This window comes from Neovison vison, chromosome 10 (assembly GCF_020171115.1).
Source record: "Neovison vison isolate M4711 chromosome 10, ASM_NN_V1, whole genome shotgun sequence".
Taxonomy (NCBI): Eukaryota; Metazoa; Chordata; class Mammalia; order Carnivora; family Mustelidae; genus Neogale; species Neogale vison.
In genome coordinates, this window is record NC_058100.1 from 23,729,423 (window position 1) to 23,753,698 (window position 24,276).

At 35.2% G+C, this 24,276-nt stretch overlaps 1 protein-coding gene across 9 annotated transcripts in view; it reads right to left on the reverse strand.

The window, feature by feature from the left end:
- Positions 1–24,276, reverse strand: part of KCNT2 (potassium sodium-activated channel subfamily T member 2) — a 363,831-nt gene that overhangs the window by 162,704 nt on the left and 176,851 nt on the right. For all 9 annotated transcript variants that reach the window (XM_044266873.1, XM_044266869.1, XM_044266868.1 and 6 more), the window contains exon 12: positions 20,583–20,646. In XM_044266873.1, coding sequence (XP_044122808.1) covers positions 20,583–20,646 — 64 coding nt within the window. The remainder of the gene's footprint in view (positions 1–20,582; positions 20,647–24,276) is intronic.

Here is a 24,276-nt window from a genome sequence, read left to right on the forward strand (position 1 = left end):
ATAAGAAATGTCCTTATGCTAAAGGGATATGATAGCAGAGGCAAAGTTAGAACTTCAGATATCAAAGAAGAGTATCAAAAATGAGTAATATCTGAGAGAACAAAGATACATTTTTTTCTTTAAAAATATATATACCTTTACAAAGAAAACTTTATAGTATCATCTTGTAGAATTTGATATGTATAAAAATAATAGTAGAATAAGTACAAAGTTTCTAACCTCAATAAATTCTGCAATTGTAAAAAATAAGTAAATTGTGCAATATTAACATGAAGCAGACTGTGAAGAGTTAAGCCTGTGTAGTGTAGTCCCTAGAGTAGTCACTAAAAAAATTTCAAAAGATAATTTCTAAAAAGCCAATAGGCATATTAAACTTGAATTCCTCAAAAAAATCAAATAATAAAAAAAGTAAAAAAGAGAAAACAGAGGAACATGAATTGCTAGGGAGATACAGGAAACAATTTAGTTAGACCTACATCCAATTATATAAATGATGGTACTAAATGTTAATGAACTAAACATATTAAAATATAAAGAAAATTAGAAAAACAAAACTAAGATCCAACCATAAGCAATTTAGGAGAGAGGGCACCTGGATGGCTGGGTCAGTTAAGCATCCAAATCTTGATTTCAGCTCAGGTCATGATCTCAGGGTTGTGGGATCAAGTCCTGAGTCAGGCTTCACACTCACTGTGGAGTCTGCTTGAGATTCTCTCTCTTCCTCTCACTCTGCCCCTCCCCCGCTCTTTCTCAAATAAATAAATAAAATCTTTAAAAAAAATAAAATGGGGTACCTGGCTGGCTCAGTTGGTTAAGCATCTGCCTTCCATTACAGGTCATGAACTTGGGGTCCTAGGATCGAGCCCAACATAGGGTTCCCTGTTCATTGGGAAGTTTGCTTCTCCCTCTCCCTCTGTCCCTAACCACTCTCTCTCTCGTCTCTCTCTCTCTCACTCTGTCTCAAATAAGTAAATAAAATCTTTAAAAATAAATAAATAAAATAATGTTACTGATAAAAGAAGTGATAATAAGGGGAAAAAAAAGCGTTCAATTTGAAAATAAGCAAAAGATCTGAACAGATACCTCACCAAAGAAGATACACAGGTGACAGATAAGCATATGAAAAGATGCTTAACACCATATGTCAACAGAGAATTGCAAACTAAAACAACAATGAAATACCACCACACAATTATTAGAATGACTAAAATCCCAAATACTGATGACACCAAATACTAGTGAGGATGTGGGACAGTAGAAAGAGTCATTCACTGTTGGTGGGGATGCAAAATCATTCAGCAGCTTTGGAAGACAGTCTACAGTTCCTTATAAAACAAAACATAGCCTTATTGTATAATCCAGCAATTGTGCTTCTTGGTATTTACCCAAATGATTTATCTACCCAAAACCTGCACTTGAAAGTTCACAGCAATCTTATCCATAATTGCGAAAACTTGGAAGTAACCAAGATGTCCTTCAATAGATGAATGGATAGAACAAACAGGTATATCCAGACAATAGAATATTATTCAACAGTAAAGAGAAATGAGCTCTCCAGCCATGAAAAGACATGGAAGAAACTCAAATGCATATTGCTAAATGAAAGAGGGCTGACTTAGGCTGCATACGGAGACGCCTGGTGGCAGAGTCCATTAAGCATCTCTTAGTTTCAGTTCAGGTTGTGATCTCAGGGTCATGAGATGGAACGCCAAGTGAGTCTCTGCATTCAGCACGGAGTCTTCCTAAGACTCTCTTTCCCTCTCCCTCTGCCCCTCCCAGAGCACACACACACTCTTTCTCTCAAATAAATGAATAAAATCTTTAAAAAAAGGGGGGGATGAATATCTTAGAAAGCATAAAAAGATCAGTGGTTGTTGAGGCGCTTGTCATGGGGGAAAGTGTAAGAAGTTATGATGGATAGATGGAGTACAGAGGATTTTTAAGCAGTGAAAGTATTCTGTAGGATATTGTAATGATGGACAAACTTCATTGGTCAAAACCCATAAAATGCACAAAGTGAAGTGTAAACCCTAATGTAAACTATGGACTTTAATTAATAATGTATAAATATTTGCTAATTGTCACAATTGTACTGAACTAATGGCAGATGATAATAACAGTGGAAACTGGGGAGAACGGATGGTGGAAATTCTCTATGTTTTTTGCTCAATTCTTCCGTAAACCCAAAACTGCTAAAAAAAAAAAAAAATAGTGTATTAAAAAAAAATGTAAGCATGCAAAGTGTGAACTTTAGAGTCACAATTTTGGGGCTCTAATTTTGCTGTAGAATTTACAAACTGCATGAATTTAAGTTACTAAACAAATCTGATTCTCAGGACAAAATGTTCAATTACATTTGTAAAGTTGATGTAGAAAGCTTGCTTTTCTCATTTCAACTGATATTTGGCACCATGTGACATGTAGACCACTGGCCCCCTAAAATTTTCTCCCCAGGCATCTGTGACACTAATTGCCCATTGGCTTTCTTACCCCAAATTAAACTCATCTTCCTGCTGATAATGCTTCCTTTCCTGGAGATGGATTTTTACCAGCACCAAATTCTGAACTCCTCCACCCCTCATACCCCTGCATTCAATCAGTCCTCAAGTCTTGTTGATGACACCTTCTAAGTATTGTTCTAATATATCTACTTCTCTCCAACCTGACTCTGAGCAGTTGTCTCTTCAGACTTGGAGTGAAGGCAACGGCCTCCATATCAGTCCATTTCAAGTTTTATATTTGTTACTAATGCTGTGTTTTTATCAGATTTACTGCCTTTTCAAATGACAATCTGTTTGGATATTTGGCTACTGACAACCCTGCAGTGACTTTCTTTACTCTTAGCATCAAGTCCAAACTTCTTAGCAAGGCTTACAAGACCCTTTATTAAACTGTCCACAAACTACTTCCCAGGCTTGGCACTCATTACTCCAGTGCATTCTCCACTGTTGAGCCTCCAGGACTTCTGACAGGAAACAGAACTTCTGTCATTTATTCTGGCAGACCCTCTTCTCCCAACTAAAGTCCACGCCAGCCGCTCCCATTGTATTCTGTGTTTGCCCATCATAGTGTTAACCCACCTTTTTTTTAATGTGGATCTGCACTAAATTGTAAGCTCTAAAAAAACAAGGGCCATGTTTTATGCTTCATTCATCCAAAGTGTATCTCTAATACCAAGCTTTCATTTGCTTTTCAAAGATGAGCAGGAAAAAAACATATGGACTTCATAGGGATATTGTGAACATTAAATGAGACAAGGTAAAGAAGCATCAGGCATAGAGAAAGCACTTAGTAAATATGTCAAGTCAGTGGATAGTTGGATGAAGCACTGATCCTAAAAGCTCATAAATCTTCCTTGTTTTATTCATGCATTGTGCCCTACCAACAAGAACCTATAATCCTGTGAGTGGAGCATTAAGTAAGGAAAAAGGAAACAAGGGAAGTGTACAATAGCATAAACGTTGCATAGAAAATAAGTATTTGCTAACACACATAATAAAACCAGCAGAGAAACAAGATTTTTAATTCATTCTTCTACAACAGAGAATGATATTGATCTTTTTTTTTCCTTGCTGACAAAATTCAACCTGAAATAAGATACTCCAAACTTAACTGTAACCAAAAAGTAAAAGTATCCACCATGACAACTTTGGAATGAGCAGTCTAAATAATAAAGGAAAGTAACATATTGAGTCATCGTGTTTGTCGCTACTGTGAAAGCAGAATATTTCATCTAAAGTCGATTAATCTAAAAATTAATTGGCTAAAATAATTTTACATAAGTCATCTTTTATAACTTGAAATAGCTAAAAATTATTCATTTGTTGGTGTTCTAAGGATCTAAAATATATCACTTTACCCATGACAAGGATCTTTCCTGAACTCCAAATGACCCATAAAAGAAACCAGAGATTTCAGATGAAATTTTATACATGAATTGTTTCCTCCTTCTCCATGAGAACTTGTAGTTTTCATTAGATTCTCAAATATAGTCTATGACTCAGAAAATGGTTAAGACATTAGTCTGATCGAAGGTCACTTTCAAGTTAGTTTTTTTTATAAAATGTATCTGTAGCACTTAAAAATGATACATTTTTTATATTTTGAGTATATTTTGCTAACTTATCTACTGAACACATTTTTTAGGGTCAAATAAGCTGAATTCTGAATCTTAAAATAACGTATGTAAATAAATTTGATCCCAATTTATAGGCAGCAAAACAACATAGGTACAGCATTCATATGAGTAAAAAATCTTACAGCCACTGGAAAACAAATCTCTCTGAAACACAACTCAAATGCATTGTTTTATAAACAACTCCTGCTTAATATAATCATTACCCAGAGAATAACACATTCCCAGAACTTCCTCTAAATGCTTTGCTTTAGAATCAAAAGAACCTTGAGTGTGGGTCTATTTTGTTCATAATTACATTGTCTGGGTCTAATAGGTAAATTGATAGATTATAAGATTAGATTGCATATCTATCTATCTATATATTGCATATATACCTAGATATATATGTACTAGTATAAAAAATTGAATTCTGATACATAGAATCTATAATAAATGTCCTCCATAATTAATTCATTTGACTTCATGACTGAAATAAGGAAACTACATAGTTCATTTGTAATGAACTGTAATTGATATCTTTGGAGAATCAGGTTTCTAATTTGATATATATTTATTATTAAGTGCAAAATAATTTAGGATTTTCTTAAATTAAATACTTAAAAACAAAGTATATAACCAAAAACCCAAATAAATATAAAAATATTAAAATATTGGGGCACCTGGGTGGCTCATTCAGTTAAGCAACCAACTCTTGACTTCAGCTCAGGCCACGATCTCTGGGTCCTGGGATCAGGTTTGGTTTCAGGCTCCATGCTCAGCATGGAGTTTGCTTGAGATATTCTTTCTCTCCCCCACTCATGCTGTCTCTCTCTCTCTCTCTCAAATAAATAAATTTTAAAAATTAAAAAAAAAAACAAACAACTAATAAACAAACAAACTTGAGGCACCCAGGTGGCTCAGTCAGGTAAGCATCTGCCTTTGGCTCAGGTCGTAATCCCTGGGTCCTGAGATCAAGCCCTACATTGGGCTCACTGCTCAGCTGTGGAGTCTGCTTCCCTCCCCTTCTCCTTGCTCATGCTCTCTTTCACTATTTCTTTCTCTTAAATAAGTAAATAAAATCTTAAAAAAAAAAAAAAAAACAACAACAACTCATAGGGCTGCTAGTATAATTTCCTCTTTCTGCCAAGTTTAAACAGAAAGGAACTGACATTATGTCTGAGACCAAAACATTATCTTGGATTTCCGTTTTAAGATTGTATTTCCTGCTCTTTCCAATGATCTCTCAGGAACTGTAATCCTACTTTCAATTCCCATTCTTACAGCTGAAACTGTACTACTCCTTATAGATACATCATGGCAAAAACCTGATTGCCTTCTGAAAATTCCAGATATGACATATTCCTAGAATCTTCTTACCACTAATTTTGGCATTGTGTAGCAAGTCAATTTTATGGCCAGTTAAATAATACGTCTGCTTTCTGCCTTTGCTTGTCAAGAACCAAAACCTATTTTGTGCTCTGCTCCTTAAAACTGAAATCCTGTATTTTTTCTTAGTGCTTATTGGCTTAAGGTCCAATAATTTGCAGGGAGCCTTACATCCCTTAAATAACATATTTTGCATACTTATGTCCTCTCCCAGATTCTTCAGGAATCACAGGCAACACCAAATCTAACTCCAGATCATAACCCTCTTGGGTCTTCCCTGATTTATTCTTTTAACAAAGTCGTGACCATAGTATCTTAAAATCTCACAAAGCTCATTGACAAGTGCCAAGTGAATAATAAAGTGATTCATAAAGAGGTTAGTTTATGTTGAAAGCATGTAACTGAAGTTCAGTGACAACATCTGTCAGGAATTTACCAAAAGATATTGCTGTACAAATTAAAAAATGAGTTATACTAGTAGGGGTGTCTTAGCAAGTTTAAAATTCACAGTTTGAAATTCTGTGATTTTATGAATTGGAAAGGAAGATGCTTTTGAGAACAGATTATTAACCACTGGGTTGAATAACAAGAAAAAGACTTTGGAGAGGCGCCTGGGTGGCTCAGTGGGTTAAAGCCTCTGCCTTTGGCTCAGCTCATGATCTCAGGGTCCTGGGATCGAGCCCCACATTAGGCTCTCTGCTCAGTGGGGAGCCTGCTTCCTCCTCCCTCTCTGCCTGCCTCTCTGCCTACTTGTGATCTCTGTCAAATGAATAAATAAAAATCTTAAAAAAAAAAGACTTGGAAAACCTTTCTAAAGAATTTATGGTACATTGTATTGCATAATGAAATAATAGGAATGATTATCTGTCAAACTGTTGCAATGCTCAAAATGGATCTGCTTAAGACAAAACAATATTCTTTTTAAAAAGCTTAAATTGTGAAGTGTAGCAGAATATGCTTTTTGTAGCATAAAGACTATTTTGGTCCGATTATTTTTGATAAAAAGTAACCTAAGGGAGAAGCTCTTAAACCAAAGTAAAATCTACCCTTTAAATCTATATTCATGAAGAAAATTCTATTTGTAAGGTTGACTTTCTCTGTACCAAGAAGAGGATGACTCTAGACCACAGCTCTTTATCAGTGGAGAAGGCACCAGACTTAAATCTGCATAAAACTTAACTGTATTATCTTGATAACCCCTCAGAACTAGTCTCCCCACTCCCAGCATCTTTCTTTTGTCCTTAGCTGAGGATTATATTTAAGGTGATGGCTTGAACCATTGGGGGAGTTTTGCTGCTTTCCTCGGTATCTCCCATGTATACATGAGGTAGACATATAAAATTTCTGACTGATTTTCTTGTGTTACTCTTTTATTACTGAGGAGGAGGGGAGAACACCCACAGAACCTAGAATGCAGAGGAATATTATTTTTCCTCCTCTACAATTGCAAACATTTTATTTCAGCTCTTTCCTCGTGCTGTCTAAAAGGGTCACATAGGGAATATGCTGTCTGCGTATTTGATGACTGTTTGGTTTCCACTCTAAGATTCCATATGTTCAAAAATGCATGTAATTATCAGGGAAAAAATGAACATCTTTGACATTTAAGAGGAAAGATAACAGCATAGTATAATTTTTTTTTCTAAAAGTTATGACTTAAAAAAGTCTTTGGAGTCAGATGACCAAGAAGATTTTAAAGTTTCCCTCAGTTTGATTTCCTGACAGCTTGATTTTCTGTCAGGTTTCTTCCTGAATATAGACCCCTGAACACCCTTTTCTTTGAACATTTACTTTAGAAAAAGTCCAATTAAAATCCTTTTTTCTGCCGCTTTGAGAATTAAATCTTCTCCCAGATTCTCACCAGATTTACAACCCAGAAATGTCTTTCTCAAGAACTAGAGGGTCATGGTTCTGAAATGTAAACAAAGGAGCTAGAGCCCCTACCTCCCAGTCTCCATGGGAAGATAGGACCCTAACTTCCATAAGAGACAATTAGCAAATGATGGCATAATCACATGGACCAGACTCCCTATTTCATTCAGTACTTTTCCACCTCTTTCAGTCCAGAACTTAAAAATCCTCCAGCCTTTGTTTATAAGGAGTTGAGTTCAATCTTTCTCCTTCATTGCAACAGTCCTAAATAAAATCTTTCTCGCCTGTTTAGCAAAGTCTGGTGCAATTTTTCCTTGACACAGACAGAATAAATTGTAAATACTAGGTTTTTGAGCGAGTATTCAAAATAGCAAATTCAAAATTCAAAGTACTGTTTTATTAGCCTACAAATTGGAGCTAGTAATAACTTCCTTGCAGGGTTGCTATGAAAAATATATCACATATTAATTTGTATAAATATATATAAATGACCTCTAGCCTGTAATTGATATTTAGTGATGGCTAATAAATAAGAGGTGTTATTATGTATTTCCTTTTTTTTTCAGTCCCAAGAAACAAGAAGTTAAAAAATCAGTTGTGCCAAGAAAGCTAAAAGAGCAAAGCAAACACTACAGTTTTTTTTTTTCTAGAAGTAGGCCATTTATGTAAAAATCCATATGCCCAGTTCAGCTCAGAAAATTAAATTCTTTTACCATTGCAAAGAAAATCCATCCAGAGGGTAAATCTATTATGCTGCATACATTATAATGACTCAGTGGAGACTTAACTTTGAAGAAATCTTTTTGAGCATACCCAATGAGAGAGGAAAAAGATACTGGAAAGTGTCTGAACCCTTTAAAACATATCACAATAGAAGACGTCCTTCCTTCTGTCCATTCAACCACCTCTTAACTTTCCAGCTCACTATCTAGGACTGTGATTCCAAAGAATGCCTGATGTCCTCAGCAACTTCAATCTGTCTACACTCTCGTTCTCTGTTACCTCAATACCCTCATTCTCATTTCCCTGCATACCAGCTTGCATCAAATGTTTCACCAAATAAGCAGACCCTTGCATAAACAGTCATTTTGCTTGTCTCTCTCAATCAGGCTTACTCTACAGGCAAAACTACAACCTTGCTAAATCCAACCCTTTTTCTACTACAAATAACAGACGGTTGGCACAAACACACATGCATGCTAAAGAGGCCTTACTTCAAATTGAGAGTCTGTAATATCACATAAGAGATGAACATTGCTCAGCAAACTCCACATTTCTCCAGGCCATTCACTTTCCTGCTGCTCTAGAGAACTATCTTACACAGTTCCTGAAACCTCTATTATGATCTCAACTACTACGAGAAAATAGAAATAATAAGAAAATTTCCATAGCGTTCTCCATCACACCAGACTGCATACGTGCCTCTCGTTAAAAATGAGTGAGTATCTTACACACTTAGCAAAAGGAAACCTTCTGCCTGTCTGCTAGATCATATTCTCTCTTGTGAATCCTGTGACTTTACTCTTTGAATTTTTCACTTTCCTGGATCATTCATTTTACCCTCTCTGATGGATCATCTCCTTTAGTTTAAAGACTTGCTAAAAATTTTCCCACTAAAAAGAAAAAAAGAAAAAAGAGAGAAAGATTTCCTTCACCAGAAATTACCCTCAGGTACTGTGGCATTTCTCTGCTCCATTTACAGAAACCACTTCTTTTTCTTGTTCTTCTTCTTCTTTTTTTTTTTTAAAGATTTTTATTTATTTGACAGAGAGAGAGAGATCACAAGTAGGCAGAAAGGCAGGCAGAGAGAAAGAGGGGAAGCATGCTCCCCACCGAGAAGAGAGCCCGATGTACAACTCAATCCCAGGACCCCAAGATCATGACCTGAGCCAAAGGCAGAGAGCCTCAACCCACTGAGCACCCAGGCATCCCCAGACACCACTTCTAAAGTATGTCTTTGCTGCTTCCACTTCCACTTTGCTACTTAATTTTAAACTTTCATTTCTAATCCAAGAATTTAAAGCTATAAATCTCTTTTTAGGTACTACTTCACCTGCGTCCCCTCATTTTGACATGTGCAGTTTCATCACAATTCAATGACAATAATTCTAATCCTCTCCTTAATTTGCATTTAACTCAGGGCTTATATAGAAATGTGCTAATTTTCAAATATTTGGGTATTATCGTGCTGACATTTTATTGTTGATTTCTATAATCAGAGAACACACACTGTACATTTTCATTCTTTTAACTTTTTTTGCCACTTCTCTTATTGTCCAGCATATGATATTTCTCTGTGAATGTTTTTTAGGCACTTGCCAAAAATGTGTATTCTACAGTTGTTGAATGTAATGTTCTACGTGTCAGTGAGATCTAGCTGGTAAAAATGAGCTCAAGTTTTGTTTTGTTTATAACCCTACTGATTTTCTACTTGTTCTGCTAGTAATTTAGAAAGCAATATTGAAATTTCTAACAATGGCAGATTTTTACACCTCCTTCCAGTTCTGCCATTTTGTTCTTCATGTACTTTGAGGTTTCACAGCAACTTTGTGCACATTTTGAGGAGTGTTAGATCTTCTTGATGCATTGATCCCTTAATTAACACAAAACACTTCTTAAAGCATTTCTTTTAAAATAAATTGAGAAATAATGGCTTAACTATTAAGAAAGAATTCTATAAAGATTGAGAGTACAAAGGCAAGTGGAGAAGGGAATGTGTGTGAAGGAAAAAAAGGCACCAATGATCACAGAACAAAATAGGGAAAACAAGTAAGTAAGACAACAATACAAAATGTTCTCTATTAGGGGACATTTGGTGTTCTTGGAGGAGCTTCAGAGACATGGAGAGAGTATAAATTGGAATAATGGATCTAAGGACATCATAAGTTTAAAAATAGTGAATGTTGGTTTTTTTAAGAGGCTAGAAATAAAGGGGAGGAAGAATTTTAATACCTATAAGAATATAAGCAGCTTGAAGTAACAGGTACCATAAAAGTAGTCTAATGAAATAAGTAAGACAGTGTTGCTTTATGTGTTCCTGTTTAATAATTAATGAGCTTTATGATTATATTTTACGTTAAGCTTTCAAATTTTTAAATTAATGTTCAATCTAAAAGGTCAACCTTCTCTAACATTTCATATGCGTCTTCCCCAGTGTCCTCTCCTTAATATTCATCACCAGCTAACATTCTATGCATTTATTTAATTATATATTGATGGTCACTTCTACTAGCAGGCCAGCTTCATGAGAACAGATATTTTTTTTTACTGCTATGTTCATAAACATACCTTCAGTTGGTACACCAATGCCTGGATGATACACTACTCAATAAATATTTATTCAATGAATGAATGGTTAAAAATGATGACAGTGTTACCCTACAGAAATTTTTTTTCCTTGGGTAAAATGCTATGCTCATGTCTAAAGAGCCTACAAATAATTATGTCAACTGGGTCCATGTAAATTTGATCCTAAGTGGACTGAGACATGTAAACCTTATATGAAAATCTAAATAACAAATTAATTTCTGATAGAATAGTAAGTGCAGATAACAAATCTGCAATAAACAGCAATGGAAAATAGATAAATAAAAAATAATACATGGTAACAAATACCTATAATAGACAGCAGATTTTTAAAAATTTAGGGTGTGACAGGAAATAATACAAAAGAGGAAATATGTAATCAAAGTGATCACTGGGTCTTCATTGAACATTGTGTACATAGCCACAAAATTCTAAATGTTTATTGCATCCAACATTTAGATTTAATCATTAAACAATGGCAGAAAAGTTAGTTTTGATCACAGAACAAAAAGGTAAATGATATCATTCTTGAAAGGCAAAAATAGATGTATCACAGCCCAAAATTGGATCATGGAAAATTGGGAGTGAAAGCTGAAGGAAATAAGGAAACAATTGCCATATTCTTACAAAGCAGAGATTAAAAAAAAAAAAAAATACAGTATCAGGGCGCCTGGGTGGCTCAGTGGGTTAAAACCTCTGCCTTCGGCTCGGGTCATGATCCCAGGGTCCTGGGATCGAGGCCCACAACAGGCTCTCTGCTCAGTGGGGAGCCTGCTTCCCTTCCTCTCTCTCTGCCTGCCTTTCTGCCTACCTGTGATCTCTGTCAAGTAAATAAATAAAATCTTAAAAAAAAAATACAGTATCAGCACTTTAATGGATTTAAAGGAAATATCTTCTTTTAGGAAACAGACTAAAAATGGGAAATAGAACAGACAACTGATGCTTCAAATCCTAAACACACACACACACACACACACACACACACACACACACATATATATATATATATATAAAATCTTTTTTTTTTTTTTACTGATTAAAATTTCAAACTGTGGAACCTCTTTTATGTATAAATGTGTGACCTGTTCGAACAGTAAGCTATTATCACATGGGAAGCAGTTTGGTACAAAGAAAGGAGTGTTAAAGTTGACCTGACCTGCATAGAGCCCAGACTCGGCCGCTCTGGGAAATCTAATTAACAACTCTGAGCCTTGGTTCTCTCATCTATAAAACAATTGCGGTGAGCATGAAATGACATAATGTGCACAAATGCCTGACCACATGAAAGCTACTCATGAAATGTCAGATTTGCTGGTTCCTTTCTGCTTGTTTGCTTTATTAAGTAGACTCAAAAACAATGACCTAAAATATGTATAACAAGATTATCAACATGAACTAGAACTCCAGTTCCATATAAACATGCAAGATTTTTATAGAAAATTAGCATTACAATATTAGATGTTTTTAAAATGTTATCATTTTTCACAATAAGTTATGTAGAAAAATACATGTTTGAGAGTCTGTGATCTTTAAAATAAATAAATAAATGTTATCATCTTAAGAAAAAAATGGGCATTTTCTTAAAATGCAGATATCATGTGCTTTATTCCTTTTTTTTAAGGTTTTATATTTTTAGTAATCTCTATATCTAATGTGGGGCTCGAACCCACAACACTGAGATCAAGAGTCACATGCTCCACTGATTGAGCCAGTTGGCACCCGTGAGCTTCATTCATTCTTTTAAATTAAAGTTGATCTAGGACCATCAAAAAGGATTTTTGACTTTAATGAAACTACACTTAATGATTTTTAAAAAATTTTTTTTGTGATTCAGAAAAATTTACTAAGAATGTTGCTATACTACTTTCAGGTTCATGTTTACCCTATAATATTTGAATAAAGAATATAAAACCTTATATAGGAATATATTTATTTTTATGAAATCTTATTAATTCCAAAAAAGAATCCTTTGGAGTATTTATTAATTTTTTATTTTGATAGTCACAACTCTGCCTCTCCCAGTTAGAATATACACATACTAATACTAGAGTTAGTAGTATTCAGCCTGGTTTAAAAAAAACATTATTAAAACAACAGAAGATAGGGTGCCTGGGTGGCTCAGTTGGTTAAACATCTGCCTTCATTCAGCTCAGGTTGTGAACTCGGGGTCCTGGAATCAAGCCCCACAAGGTAGCAGGTCCTTGCTCTTTCCCTAAGTTGTGCATAATCCCTCTCAATAAAATAAATAAAATCTTTTTTAAAAAATTAAAAAAATAAAGCAATAGAACTCATTTATTCAATTCTAGCAATATTTAGCAATTTTTAGCAATTTATTCAGCAATAATAAATGCATGTGTATCTATCAGAAATAGTGTGCAACATTTTCCAAAGGTGTAACTGTAGCAAAGAAAATAGTATAAAAGAACATTTTCATAATAGAATGGTTTTTAAAAATTTTTTTGACTATAGATGACACACAATGCTACATTAGTTTCAGGTGCACAACATAGTGATTCAACATCTTATACCTTATGTTAAGCTCAGTGCAAGTATAGATACCATCTGTCACCATATATCACTATTACAATGTCATTGATATATTCTCCACGTTGTGCCTCTTATTCCCATGACTTACTCATTGCATAACTGGAAGCCTATAGACTTACTTACTGCATAACTGGAAGCCTATACATTCCACTCCCCTTCATCTGTTTTGTCCAACCCCCAACTCTCCACCCCTCTGGCAACCATCAGTTTGTTCTCTGTATTTATAGGTCTAATTCTGCTTTTTGTTTGTTTATTCATTTGTTTTGGGGTTCTATGAATGCGCGAATTCACATGATATTTGTCTTTCTCTGTATTATTTCACTTAGCATAGTATCCTCTGGGTCTATCTATGTTGTTACAAATGGTGTGCTCTCATCCTTTTTTATGGCTGCATAATATTCCACAGTGTGTGTGGAATACACACACTGTGGAATACATTTGTCTATCAATGAATACAGAAGTTGCTTCCATAACTTGGCCATTGCAAATACTGCTATAGGAAACATAGGGATGCATATATCTTTTTGAATTAGTGTTTCCATTTTCTTTGGGTAAATATTTAGTAGTGTAATTACTGGATCATATAGTATTTCTATTTTTAATTCTTGGGGGACCCTCCAAACTGTTTTCCACAGTGACTGCATCAGTTTACATTCCCACAAACAATGCACAAGGATTTCCTCTTCTCCACACCCTTGCCAATTCTTGTTGTTTCTTGTCTTTTTAATTTTAGCCATTCTGACAGTTGTAAGGTGTGATCTCATTGTGGTTTTGATTTGCATTTTCTGATGAGTCCTGACGTTGAGTATCTTTTTATGTGTTTGTCGGGCCATCACATCAAAAGATTCTGAACCACGTTTAGAAAAATTTCTTTGAAAGCATGACCAATATAAAAATCTCAGTTCTACAGATTTTAAAAATGTGTTGTCGCCACACAACAGATAATCCTAACTCAGATGTGCATAGACATAGCAGGAAAATATTGCAAGGTAAATCTAAACTATTAAAAACAATTATTGGAAAGGCTCATCTTAGAATAAATATATGAAAAAAAATTAGTCCAGGGGCACCTGGGTGGTTCAATCAGTAAAGCATCTGCTTTGGCTCAAGTCATGATCTTGGGGTCCTGGAATCAAGCCCCACATTGGGCTTTCTGCTTGCAGGGGCCCTGCTTCTCCCTCTCCTCCTTGCTCATGCTCTCTTTCACTCTCTCTCTATCAAATAAATAAATAAAATCTTTTAAAAATTATTCTAAGTTACTTCTTAAGAAATCATAAACATTTCATTAATTAACTTCACATAAATATCTTTGGAATTAAATTAAGGAAAGAAGAAAAAATGGCCTAATCTTATTTACTTAACAACAACAAAAATTTCTCCAAGGAAGGTTCAATGAAATTGACCTTTACCAAAGTAGAACTTTTTACTTTGTTCTGTAACTGTATCTGTAAAATGTAAATCTACATGTTTCTTCACAATATCCAATAGTTTCAACACTACTTCTCAAACCCTGTTGCAGGAGTGACTGATTGCTATCCCTTGCAGGATAGAAAAGGAATTTCCTGAGAACCTCTTAAAATTTTCCCAAGTGATTCCATTGTCTAACATGAGTGAGCTTAATTAAAATTAGAGAGACCAGGGCGCCTGGGTGGCTCAGTGAGTTAAGCCGCTGCCTTCGGCTCAGGTCATGATCTCAGGGTCCTGGGATCGAGTCCCGCATCGGGCTCTCTGCTCAGCAGGGGGCCTGCTTCCTCCTCTCTCTCTCTGCCTGCCTCTCTGCCCACTTGTGATCTCTCTCTGTCAAATAAATAAATAAAATATTTTAAAAAAATAAAATAAAATTAGAGGGACCAGATAGCCTCTTAGCCAAGTGGAGTGTAATTCCATCACATAGGAACACATTATGATTCCAGACATTCTGGCCCTCCCAAGACACTCACTTACTTTTGCTCCCCAATGCAAGTATAAGTAACAGTGATACTGACCTGACTGTGTAAGTGTAAAATTATAGAGTTCATTTTCCTCTAAGAGAAGATACAAGAAAGGTTTAATGAATGATTCATTAATCATTCATTAATTCATTCATTAATGAATGAAATGATTCAACTGTAGCAAGACTGGATTATCAAAAAGGAGGACTTATTCTCTTCTTTCACCCACCTCCCAGAATGAACAACCTACTTGGGGAGAGACAACTAAAATAGCTTCTCTGGGCCAAACCCTTATATGTACAAAAAGATAGAAAACAAAACTACCTAGATTTTTTTTTTCCCAAAATGATGTATTTATTAACCTTTGGGGAATCAAAGAGCAGAACTTCAACTCTCCTGATAGGATTTAAACCAAACACTGGGGTCAGAGGGGCAGGTGGACTATAAGTTGTTGAATCCACTACTCTGTAGGAAACAATGTAGAATTGTTTGCAGCAGCAACTATGACAGGCCTATCCAAGGACAACAGCTAAAATGGGAGAGTATGTTCATTATCAAGCAATATGGTGTTTTCAATTCTAACACATAGCTATTTAGTATAGTGCAACATTTTTCTGGGTTCCTATTTTTTTCCTAATAAATCTTTAATTGGATCATTGCTCCCACATATGTAAAAATGATTTTAAAAAGAGATGAACGGTAGCCTACTGGTGTGTCCAGATTTGGGCACACTAGGAATAGTCTATCATCCATTTTGTAATCAAGTCCTGAAAGTCTGTTTCTCTAAGGACTGTAGACACTTCTATAAGGCCCTGAATACACAAACACAAAACAGTTGAGAGACTCTTCAGTCTTTGCCAAAAGAGCAGAAATACCATATACTTAGTGCCACTCACGGATATTGGTTTTTCTTATTTGCCATCTGTCCAAACCTAAAACTCCATTCAGTTACCAGGACCCAGACTTTTCTCCTTGTCCCTCTGTTCAGGTGCCCTAAATTCTGATATTGACTTCCCTTCTGTATTATTTACCAACATTTTAAATATTTTACTACATTCCCTTTTTCCTTGCATGGTTTCTGAAGATAAGTCAGATGAAATTCTTATCTTTGCTCCTCTGTAGTTAGGGTGTTCCCTCCACCAGCTTCTTTCAGGGGCTTATCTTTGAGATATATATATATATATATATATATATATATATATATATATATATATATATATATTTTGGACACCTTTTCTGCTTGGTGTTCTCTGAGTTTCCTGGATATGTGGTTTGGTGTCTGTTATTAATTTGGGGAAATCCTCAGTTATTATGCTTTCCAGTATTTCTTCTATTCCTTTCTTTCTTCTTCTAATATTCCCATTACACTTATGTTATACCTTCTGCAGTTGTCCTAGGAGCCTTGGATATTCCATTTTGGTTATGGGTTTTTGTTGCTGTTTTTCAATCTTTGCTCACTTTGCTTTTTAGTTTTGTAGGTTTCTGTTGAGTTATCCTCAAGTTCAAAGATTATTTCCTTAGCCATGTCCCACCTACTGATAAGTCCATAAGAGACATTCTTCATAGCTGTTACGTTTTTGTTTTTGTTTTTAAACCTCTAGCATTTATTTTTGGTTCTTTCTTAAGGTTCCTATCTCTCTGTTTATACTACCCATCTGTTGATACATGCTGTCTGTTTTGTCCATGAGAGCCCTTAGCATATTAATCAGTAATTTTAAATGATGTTCTGATAAGTTCGATATCCTTGCTATGTCTGTTCTGATACTTGCTGTCTCTACAAACTGGACTTTTTTTCAACTTTTGATACCAATTTTTTCTTGATGGCCAGTCATAATATACAAAGCTAAAGGAACTGCAATAAGTAGATCTTTAGACACATTTGAGTGAGCCATGGGATAAAGGAAATTGTTCTATAGTCCATGATTTGGTGTCAGTCTTTTAGTGAACCAATACCTCAAGACTGTGACCTTTACAAATTTTTTTTCAGGGTCCCCAGCCCCCTTAATTAAAAAAGAATGACCAAAGTGGTCTGGAATTGGGTTAACCTTGCCCAAATTGGGTAGGCTCTGATAATTAGGTTTCCAGCAGGTTAAACTGGTTAGTTTTCCTGAGGGTAAGGCCTGTTTAGAGGAACAGAATGCTCTGGTGTATTTCAAAATGATTCCTTTTCCTTTCCCCTTCCTGAAATCCCAAAGGGATTTTTCTCTCATATTTACTGTGAGAACCGGGTAAAAGTCCCAAAAGTAAATCTCACAAAATTATGTGATCCCTTCCCCATGACTACATTTCCCAGGGATTTTTTAAGTCTCAAAGTTGTCTGCACTGAACCTGCAGTAATTCATCAATTACAGTTTGGATTTTCCTGCCCCTATACTGATTCCCAGGATGATTTCCACTCATGAGTAATTGCTGAGGTAAATTATTATTCTCCATATTTGTATGTCATTCTCTCCAATCTTGTGGATAGTACTTTGCCTTGTTTCCTCACCTCTCTTGCTTTTCTTCTAAACCCTTTATACAATTTTTCATGTGTTACCCTACTTTTAATTTTCAGGAGCTCTTTTTGGTTCATTAAATGTTTATTGTTTTGTCTTCAATTATTTTGTTCTTACTGTTCTTGTTTTATATATGTACACTCTCCTCAACTCACATTATCCTGAGGATGTTTGTTATATATTTTAAAATCTATTTCTTCTCCCCAAATTGTACAGTTTTGTTTGTTTCCTCCTCTGAGCTCCCCCTTTTCTCTATACTTCTTATGTTTGTTCATCCATTCTTTCTTTTCTTTGTCAGGAATGTCTTTTTATGTTCAGTGATCTCTGTTATCTGAACATATGTAGAAATTAAACACTCAAAAGCTATTTGGGACTTCACTGAATGTGGGAATCTTATTTTCACATAGTCCTTACTGTAGGGTGATCAATCTGTGATACTGCACTAGGGAACTCCAGACTTTATCTATTTATGCACACACAATATATGTATATATTATATATATATTATACACACACACACGCACACACACACAGAGCATTCTTTCTTGTCATGGACCATTTCCCCAGAGAAAATTCCTCTAATCTTGTGCCAGTGGAGGTGTGGACCTTGTTATTAGGTTTCTGAGTCATTTGAGACAATTACCTCACTTTCAGTGGAGCAACTTATTCTAATCTTTGCCTCAGTTGCACCTACTGATTCTGAGTGAAAGGTATCCCTGGATCAAATTCTGCCAACAGTAAACCTATTCCCAGGATGGGGAAAGGGATCAGCAATGGATTTCTGGAGGGATTCAGGGAATCTAATTGCTTCTTTTACAAACTTTTAATACTATTCATATGTTTAGTCCCGCATATAACCCTACTTACAGAAGCATCTGGTGTCTCTATTTCTTGAGACTTTTGAGGTTCCATTGCAAAAAGCAGCCTGCTCCTGACTTGTATCCTCTCTCAACTTAAATTTTAACTTCCTTCTGTCTAAGTTGGTTACCACTCATCCATCTGCTTTCTAGCTTCCAAACTTATGTTAGTGCTGTCTCATCTACCATCTCCTTTGTCCTAATGAGTGAGATTTTTAATTCATTTCCTGTCAGTTTAGCAGAGTGTCAGGAAGAAATGAAACACATTTGTGTAACTGAATGATCTCAAATTCACAATTTAAAGGGTACCCTAAAAGATATTATATTTTTATTTATTAATGCTTCTGCTTCTTGTTACTCAAAACATTATTGATAGTGGAATACTATGAGTACTTTAAAACAAAGTTACCACTTAAGAGGCACAAGATTCACAATTATGTAAGTTAAATTAATTATGGAAACATATGGTAGATTATGACCAGTTCAAATTCATTTATTCCATAAATACATTTGGAGCACCTACTGTGCCAAACCAATTAAGAAACTCCTGAAATAGTTATAGTTAAGTACTATTTCAGTACTTAAGTGAACTGAGAAGGGTGTGGTCTGAATTAAGATAGCAACCGTGAAGAAGAAGGAGAGCAGATGAATTTTTAGAAATACATATTGCAAAGAGAAATATTTTATAAATTTTTCCAAACTGTGTTTGCTCTATGCTCTTGTATTAGTTTGGTAGGCTACAGTAATAAAGTAGAATAAACAGAGTGGCTTAAATAACTGAAATTTATTATTTCCCAGTCCTGGAAGCCAGAAATCCAAAATCAAAGTGTTGGCAGGGTTGATTCCTTCTGAAGATAAGGAGGAAATGATATGTTTCAGCCACTCTCCTTGGCTTATTGATAGCTGTCTTCATGTTCACATGACATTCTCCCTGATAACTGACTGTCTCCAAACTTCCTCTTTTTACAAGGACACCAGTAATACTGGATTAAGGTCCATCCTAATAAGCTCATTAGAACTTGATTATCTCTATTAAGACTTTATCTCCAAATAACTTCACATTATGAGGTACTAGGGGGGTTGGACTTCAATATATGAATTTTGGGGAACACAATTCAAGCCTTAATAACTCTCTTCAAATAAAGGATGAGAAAATTAAATTAAAAGTAAATAAGAACTTTAGGTAAATTAGAATGAGGTCACAGGAGAACACAGAGCCTGCCACATTCAGGACTCATAGTCTAAATTAATATAACAGACTTTACTATTAAATGCTCCAGAAAAAAAACTAATCATGCCCCTGAAAGATCCCATGCATAGGTTGCCTTTTCCCCAGTCACTATGGAAGCCACCAGAGCTTTGTCTCTGCACCACAGATATGGCTAGAGAAAAACTCATTGGCTTAAAAACATAGGAGTTAACAGTACCTGCTCAATATAAAATAATAAAGCACTTTTTAAAAACAATAAAATCAGAATGCATGTTTAAAAATACAAGTTATAATTCAGTAGATTATACCATTTAATGTAATTATGAATTTATATAACTTTAGGCCGAAAAAAAAATGAATCACAGAGATCATATAAGTTAAAGAGTATCAAGTTGAGATGTACTTCCCTATCACCTGGGGATCTTTTAAAAATACACAGATTCCAGATCCCTACTTTATATACCCTGAATAGAATTTTCATGAATGCATACTTTTTTAGAAGCTCCCCAACTGATTCTAATGCAGACTGCCTGATCCATCTGCTTTGTTTTGAGTTGAGGAAATTGAGATCATTTTAACAACATTACATAGCAAAGGACATATTTAATAAAAATGTATGACATTTCATTTTGATCAAGAGAAAACCTAAGGACTAGTAGATACTACTTCAAAAACAGCTTTTTTGACACAGTCTATAATGCAGCTATTCTTATACGATGGCAAAAACTGTTTAGAGATATTTGCTTCCGTTCAGTAATATTTTAAAGTTACCTATATTTAACATAGGCAGATTTAAAAAAAAAAATTTAAAAATCTTCTCAGGTAAGAAGAACAATTATGAAAGAGATTTTAGAAACTTACAGATGATGTCCTATCCACTTCACAACGGCTGCTCAGAATAAAACAGGCCTCAGCATCATCCATCCTAAATACAGACAAAAAATAAATAAATAATCATATATTGAAATGTCTTTATAGTGTCTGAAAAATAGAATTCCAATGCTTAGTCCAATGTACACAAAGTGCAAATAAACTATTAGTATCCTTAGGTTTAAACGAAAGTTAGATTTCTAGCAGACCGTGACTGTACTTGACTGGAAACAAAACAAAAAATTGTTGTTGAATTGGCTATATAACTCAATAGTTCATAATGAGAAAAATTTTAAAAAAAAACCTCAAATTTTATTTTCTTTGATGTTTATATATTTTCTCATATATATGCTTTGTTTAAGGGAGTTGTATTGGCCTTCATTTTATGATTAGTTACATTTTAGCTGCAAAGTTACTCAATTAACTAAGAGAGAAGGAACAGAGTTACTTAGTATTCTTATATCAAACTCTACTGTACATTTACATTTCTTGGAGATGATTCATCATCTTGTTCCAAATCCCTGTCCCTTATACTAAAGCTCTACATTTCTTAAATTTGGTGATAAACAGTAGGTTTCAGTGCTTGATTAATAATGTTCTAAAATCATAAAAATGTTGGGTTCCTGGCTGGCTCAGTCGGTAGAACATGCGACTCTTGATCTCAGGTTATAAATTCAACATCCCCTTTGGGTGTAGAAATTATTTAAAAATTAAAATATCTTTAAAAAATAAAAACAAAAAAATGTTAATTTCAAAATAAGGAATGTTTTATCTTTCTGCTTCATTATGATAAAATAAACCTTCCCTCCCCCCCCATAAACTTTTTTTTCTATGCAGGGGAAAGATAAAAGTCCATGAAATTAGATCAAACCAAACAGTTTTGGAAAAATATTGAGGCGTGGTTACAAGATACTGAGTATCACATAACATTTTCTAAACATCATCTCCAACAAAGCAATTCAAAATTCATGCAACTGACCTTTGGAACTGGTTTGGAGAATCCTACTCCTTGTTTCTTGCATGGGAAATTGTGTTGAAGAATGTATTAGTTAACATTAAATCCCAAATCTTTATATGACATTAGGATAAGAAATGAACATAAAATGAATACTTCTTTCTTAACCCAGATTTTTTAGTATTACCAGCCTGCTACCTCTCTCATCCTCATTCTCATCCTTTGTATATTCCAATGAATGAATGCTTTTTCTAAATGTGATTGATTTTGCTGAGAAATCATTTAATAATATTAATAATAAATGAATTTCTAATCCTAAACAAATCGTGTAATTAATAAAAAGATAAATCATTTTCCCTCTACCCTTCTAAGTTCTTGGCTGAGACCCCTTTGTGATAAAAAGACAGATTAACAGAAGAGAAACAAACAGGAGTTTAGCAACACGTATACCTCCTGTATACGTGGGAGACACCCAGGAAAACTGATTAACTCCTCTCCCATGAAGCCACCACCTTAAACACCATCTTCAGCTAAAGACAAAAGATGTTTGGCTAATAATGGTGGAGCCAGCTATGGGAACCTATCAAGAAAAGCAGAGTAAATCTAGGTAAGGCTGTTACACAGATCTAGGTCCTTGACTTCTCCATTCACAAGAGTTTCCGGAGATTGAGTCATCCTCTTTCAGGTAGAGATAGAGATAGAGAGAGAGACAGAGAGAGAGAGACTTATGGATGGAGATTTCCCTTATAAATGTGAATGTCCCTTACAAAAGGGTTAATTTCTACTAGGTTTTCAGTTTTTCCTGTGTTTACTGCTTCTTAAAAATAATCAGCTTACAATAATCTTTATCCCATTGAGGCCTATTTTGTGGTAGCAAATTCTGCTCCCTTCTATAGTATCAAGCTAAAATACTAACAGCTAAAACTAATAACTTAGATTAATTTATTAGGTAATAAAAGCCTTCAATTATCACATAAATTCATAGTGAACATAATATAGGAATTATTCTTATGTGAAGAACTTAATGCATATGGTAAATTAAGCATACTGATTATCTGTGCAGATGAAAGTAAAGATCCAAATTATGTTAGTGTCTAAGCAGCTATTTCTTTAGAGCTCCCAAATAATGTGTATAGATAGCAAATAGCAAACACCTAAAGCCATCTATTGCTTGAGGTGCTGGGAGAATCTGACTTAACTCTTGTGTGTACACTGACAACATCTATGAAGTATTCAATCCACTAGAAATACGAATATATTCTCAAAGAAGCTAAATTTCCTAATTACATACCATTCACTATATTATGATGGTTTCTACTACCTTCTTTTTGTTTCAGAAGTCATTAAATCATTGAAAAAGTCTTGTAATGTCAAAGTTCAAGTTACAAAATACATAGTCATCACTTTGCAGAATTAAGCCCCAAAAAGGAGTTTGGGAGTTTTCTCCTGTTCTTTTCCACTGTCCCCCAAACCCCGACCCCATCCCGACCACACACACACCATGCATAAACACACCCACCCCCACCAACACACATACTCAAGCTATCCAGAAAAAACAAAACAGCAAAATAAAATATACTTATGCTCTCAAATTCAGCAAGCAGATTTATATTAAAGGAGCACAAAAGACAACTCAGGGACAAATGGAGAGGTAGGATCCAAGGTGACTCCAAGATGGGCCACATTGGCCTGAAGATTACTTTGAGCTAAAAAGCAATCAAAACCCAGCAGATTAAAAACAAGCAAACAAACAAACACCCAGCATATTCGGGAAAGCTCCTCATCTCCCTCCTCAACCACCTGAAAAGAATTTAGGCAGAAAATCTACCCCAGGTAGGAAGTCATCAACATAGATAACTGCAGTATGATACAAACCTGGGAAGGCAGTCAGGGAGGACACTAGCAAGACCTGTTTGATCGAAGTCCTCCATGTCCCATTGTTTCTGAGTGGCCCAGCAAATGTTTGTTCACCAAACATTTACTCCTTTTTTAAATTATTATTAACATACAATCTATTACTTGTTTCAAGGGTACGGGTCTGTGATTCATCCATCTTACACAATACTAGGCACCTCTGTTCATCTCTCTATAACCTGCTCTCCTTCCCTTGGTAGTCCCAGACCTCAATCTCTTCTCCTTAGTGCACAGTGACATATTTTGCCTGACTTGTCTCTGGAAGTTCCATATCGGTATGGATTCCCTGAACATACACTATTATATTTGATTTTCTCCTGTTAATCTGTCTCATGTCAATTTGATTCTTAGTCCAGCTGGAAGGACCTAGAAGGGGACAGGACATCCTTCCTCACCAATAAAGACACGTTTAAAACTTTAAAAGCAACAGAAGCAAAACCACCTCCGCTGAAGATTTCCTCTGACTTCTGAAACTATGGATGTTGCTTAAAGAGGCCCTGACTCCCTGGTGTCCATGGTCTTCTGCCCAACTATGTTTTCACTCTGTTCATATGGAACAATTCCATGACCCATGACAAAGGTATATGCCTATGTCAACTTTAAGCCAGGTTGGCTATCACACGTGAAACAGGAAAAAAGAAGGTAAGACCCAGTTACTTTTCTGATTCCTCCAGCCCCCAGGGACACCTCTGACACCAGGCAACACAAGTGTCACCTGCCTGTACATAGTACAAACTCTGGAACTTAAACCTTGACTCAACTGCTTTGGCATTTCCCAATGGTTAGCCCAACATTTTTATTTGTGGAATAAAAACT